This window comes from Notolabrus celidotus, chromosome 10 (assembly GCF_009762535.1).
Source record: "Notolabrus celidotus isolate fNotCel1 chromosome 10, fNotCel1.pri, whole genome shotgun sequence".
NCBI lineage: Eukaryota > Metazoa > Chordata > Actinopteri > Labriformes > Labridae > Notolabrus > Notolabrus celidotus.
Genome location: NC_048281.1, coordinates 28,773,352 through 28,778,370, shown reverse-complemented (window position 1 = coordinate 28,778,370; position 5,019 = coordinate 28,773,352). Strand labels below are relative to the sequence as shown.

The following is a 5,019-nucleotide window of genomic DNA, read 5'->3' as shown; positions in this document are numbered from 1 at the left end:
CTCCTGGAATGGTTTCTAATTAACATGAGCCTTGTCAAGAGTTCATTTGTAGAATGACTTGCCTTCTTAATGTGTTTGAGACCATCAGTTGTGTTGTTCAGAGGTAGGGTTAGTACACAATGGATAGTCCTATTTGACTACTGTTGTAATCCAGATTATGGCATAGTATTTTATAATTTTGATGTCTTCAGTATTAATCTACAATGTTGAAAATAATCTAAATAAATAAAAAACATTGAATGAGAAGGTGTGTCCAAACTTTTGACTGGCAGTGTATATTTTTGGATATTTATTAGCCTACTTCAGCAAGCCATACAGTGGATAGCAAAAGTCTTCACACCCCTGTTAAAATGCCAGGTTTTGTGATGTAAAAAAATGAGACCAAGATAAATCACGTCAGAACTTTTTCCACCTTTAAAGCGACCTATAACGTGGACAATTCAATTGACATTTTCTTTTAAATATTTTAGGGGGAAGAATAAAAACTAAAAAACTAGAATAATGTGGTTGCATAAGTGTACACGCTCTTTAACTAACAATTCTTTGAAGCACTTTTTGAGTTTAATGCAGCACTCTGATTTTTTTTGTAGGAGTGTATTGACATTTCAATATTTGCCCATTCTTCTTTACAAAAGAGCTCCAAATCCATCAGATAGTGAGGGCATCTCTGGTTTTCTTATTTGCCGTAGTATTTTCTGATTTGCTGTAGTGTTTTCTGATTTGCTGTAGTGTTTTCTGATTTGCTGTTGTGTTTTCTGATTTGCTGTTGTGTTTTCTGAACTGCCGTTGTGATTTGCACTTCAGGGCCACCGTATATTCAAGTATAAAAAACCTCAAACTGAACTTAGTCAATGAAACTTGGTAAAATATCTTGTAACAGTATCTATACTTTCAAACTGTTCTCATTGGGGCATAATTGATCGAATAAACTTGAACTTATTACTATTTTTCTCGACTGAAGCCTCAATAAGAAGCTTGAAGTTTACTTACTATGTGCGCGCTCCCGCTTAGATGGAAGGTGTTCACAGGAGCGCGCACGGCCGGTGATCAGCCCCGTGCACGAGCCTGTAGTTCAGCAAAGCTGCTTCTTGTCTCCATAGTGACGACACCCCGGAAATACACCATAACCTGCGTGTGGCGATTAGCTTCCAGAATGTTTATCTGTCGAACAAACTTATAACCGCGTCTTTTCATTGTTTGGTGATCCGTCTGTTTGTTTGTTTGTTTATTTGTTGAACGCGTAAACATGTCGGAGCCGGAGGAGGACCTGCAGGAAGAAAGCACGAAGAAGAAGAAGAAGAAGGACAAACGAAGCGTGAAGAAGAAGAAGGAGAAGCTGCAGCAGGTGGAGGAGGAAGATGAGGACAGGTGAGTTCTGTTACTCAGGTTCCATCAGGTCCTCCATAAAACAACAGAAAGCTGAGGTTAATGAGGTTAATAACAGATTTTTAAATAACAACTCTGAGCCTACACTTTAAATAAGATAATTAAATAATTTAATTTCAGTGAAAGGAAGAAAATAAATCTGTAAAGTAAAAATCCTGCATCCAAAACTTCACCAAAATAAAGGTAAAAGACTTGGAGTCTTTAATAGGATGAGATATAATATAGAGAATGTGCTGATATGAAATTACCCAAAATGCATTTCACTGATTGCAGATCTGTCCCAAGCGGCAACCTCCGGTCTAAAAATATGAGTCCAATGCAGAAGTGCTAAAAACTGCAGTTCATCGAGGATCCGCTTGAGGCTGGCTCCGGAAGTACCGGAAACCACATACACACCAATTAAAGAAAGCTGATCTTTACAGCAGAAATAAACATGTTTACAGCCTGGTACAAAAGACAAGTGTAGTCTGGATAGCTCATTTCTTGATCGGCACACTCTGTATGGGGGGTGAATCTTTTTCTAATGCGGCAATTTTGAAGATATTAAGATTACGAGTCTTCCAATGAGAGGTACAGCTGACTTGATTGACAGGCGGGAACACTGTAGCTGTTGGCTAGGAGGCTCAAAGCCCACCTCTTTACATCACAATCGCTCAACAGCAGCAATATGGCTGCTGCCTATGATTGGCCTCAAAACAGCTCTTCAGAAACAAATGGGTGACGTCACGGGTACTACGTCCATATTTTATACAGTCTATGGATCAGACAAACTCTCTCTTACTTTACTCTCTTCACATCCTGCTTTTATCTAAAAGTGGGCAAATTTGGGTAATTTTCAAAATAAATCAACTACAGAGGTCGGCAAAGTATCATGTGTTGTAAATCCTGAGTTTGATGCATGATGGATGTGTGATTCTGCAGAGAGAAGGGAACAACAACATCTGGAAACTATGAGGAAAACATGATGGAAATATACCTAATGTGTCTGTTTGATGTATTGATTTATTGGTAAGCAACAGCTCCCCATCATTTTACACATGGCTCATTTTCTCTCTGACTCAGTATCATGTAGTTTTGAGTTTGTTCCCAGGGTTACTTTTTGTTGTAATTTGTAATCTGTTGTGAATAATGATTTTTTTCCCCCTTTTTAAAAATGTATTTAGGAAAGAGTGGTGGATAGAGCAGGAAGCTGGGAGATCCAAACCATGGAGTATAAACACCCCCAAACTGTACAATGTGGGGAATGACATGTGGCAAAGGGCTGCAGGTCATATTTGAACCCACGCCATCTTGACAACTATGGCCTCTACATGGGGTGTGCAACAAAACCACAAGGCCAAACCGGCTACCCATCATATTTTTTTTGTCCACAGAGCTAGACCTCAGCAATGTTTGGTTTTTTTCTGTGCTGTGTTTGAATGTAGTCAATTTTTGATTGCGAAAATTGAAAATGCACAACAAAAGAAGCATGAGTTTAGGCGGCCAGCTTGCGAAACGTACCCTCGGATTTGAGTCCATATTACCTCTGCTGGATCAGTATTTCCAACCAATAGACATTCAGCACTCATTCTATTGATGAATGTATAGAAGTGAATAATCTATATAATTTTCAGACCTCTGATTGGTTGAAATAAACTCTGCGTCTCTGTTGTGTTTGTGTTTCTCAGTGAGGGTGTTGAGCTGCGTGGGATCTTCAAAATCGGGAAGAAGAGTCACGATGTCCTGCTCACCCGAACCAGGCTGACGTGGACCCCCATCACTCCGGAGACCCCCACAGGTCAGTTAACCACAGTGATGGGCTGTCATGGGGACATGTTGTCTCGCTGCTAACAGAGAGACAGACCAGCAGACTGTGTGGGCAGCTGGTGCTGTAATGGAGAAGTTTTGTCATGTCGAGACCACCTGAAATATGACATCTGGTCTGCACACAAACACACACACTCATACACACTCATACACACTATAATCCTAGTAATGAGGTTGTTTGTCAGTGCAAGCAGGGCTTTTTTGGCTGTGGATGTTGTTAGCATGTAGCGTATAGTATGCATGATTGTTATGCCTCAAATTATTGCTTACATGACTGACTGTAGATGCTTAATCTTTTGTGTCTGAACAAGTGTGGCCTCTTCTGTCCATTCATTTGCTGTCCACTCACACTGAGACAAAGTTTTTTAGAGGAAACTGAAGTCGGGCTGTTTGTTCTGGAGTGAACAAACTGTACTCTCAACAGCGTTGCTACAAACAACAGACTCCTAAGAATAGCTTCTCTGCATGTAGTACCAGGGGAACCTATTGTTGCCAGATCAGATTTGGCTGAAGGTAAGTGCAGTGCTAATGTTGGAGTTTGGTGCTTCACTCAGCTGAAACTCAAACTCATTGCTCAGCTATGGTGTACAAGGTAATCACAGAATACTAATAATTTGTCTTTATTGCTGATTATTAAGACAACAAAACTGAAAAGCTGTTTCCCATCTTTAAAGACCTGAAGGCCTAGCCATTAAATAACTCAATTTTTACCCCATAGTGCACTACATAGTGTTTGCTGCATTATTTCTGTGGCGTATTAACTCTGATTTGTCAATTTGTAGTGTTTAGGAAAAAAAAAAATGAATAGGCAAGTATCAAAAGGCGGCTCAGAATGCTGTTATGTTATCATATTATGAAATCAACATAACAATATAGATGGTCACATCATGAGCCATCACCATGACTATTTTAACAATAACAACCTCAGCTGATCGCTAGGAGTTTAACCCTCATGTTGGATCCATGAAGGGAATTCAAGTGTTTATATTATGTTATTTTGAGGTTTAGGGTAGGATATTGTTTGTATACTTTTTGTGGTGTTATTATGGTGTTTGTTTACAATATAGTTTATTGTGGGATTAGTTAATTAGGTTATTTACGGGTCATGTGTTAGGGGCGGGGATACTGAGTTAATTTAGGCCACCTGTGTTCCTTTGTTTGGCAGGTAGAGAGGGGGGGTGAGCTGGGTCTCCGTACTTTTTGTTGACCACTTGCTTTGCGCTTACTTTTCGCTTATGAAAGCTATTTATCACTTATTTTTCCTATTTTCTGTTTGTGCACTTTATCATGAGTTTATCATCCTTTTTTTTGGTAATAAAAGGTTAAACTTACTTTTTGTGCATTAGTGATTTTTGCTTTAGCGTATCTGGCAATAACTAGGCCCAGCGTCAGCCTCTCAGCGGCTTTTGGCTCTTTGTAGTCGCTACACCTCATAATCATCAACAATCCAAAACTTTGAAAGGGGTAACAAAAAATATAAATGTTTGCTTTTCATCTTTTCAATACAGTCACAAGTCACACAGCTGTGGCAACAAATCTCTTTAAGATTTACATTAACTGAGAGAAAAGAGAGAAGACCCACCTGCCATCCCGCCCCAAAACCCAGAGACTTGATTGTGTTCATTTCTAAAGTGCGTATACTGCGATTACAATGGATTCCAGACTAAACAAAAGCTGCACATCAAAATCTGTGATATCAAGACTATCAAAAAAGGCACAAACAGACAGGTCACACAAAGAACTCAGCAGAAGTTTTTTTGTACAACTAATACCAGTAAGGTTTCCAGTGCCCTAAATGATCAAACTGAACTCCTGAAAAAATTCTAT

General features: G+C 39.3%; 1 protein-coding gene across 1 annotated transcript in view; it reads left to right on the top strand.

Moving 5' to 3' along the window:
* Positions 1-1,016: 1,016 nt before the first annotated feature.
* Positions 1,017-5,019, top strand: part of cerkl (ceramide kinase-like) — a 42,280-nt gene continuing 38,277 nt past the window's right edge. Inside the window, exons 1-2 of the mRNA XM_034693809.1 lie at positions 1,017-1,368; positions 3,054-3,163. Coding sequence (XP_034549700.1) covers positions 1,247-1,368; positions 3,054-3,163 — 232 coding nt within the window. The 5' untranslated portion in view covers positions 1,017-1,246. The remainder of the gene's footprint in view (positions 1,369-3,053; positions 3,164-5,019) is intronic.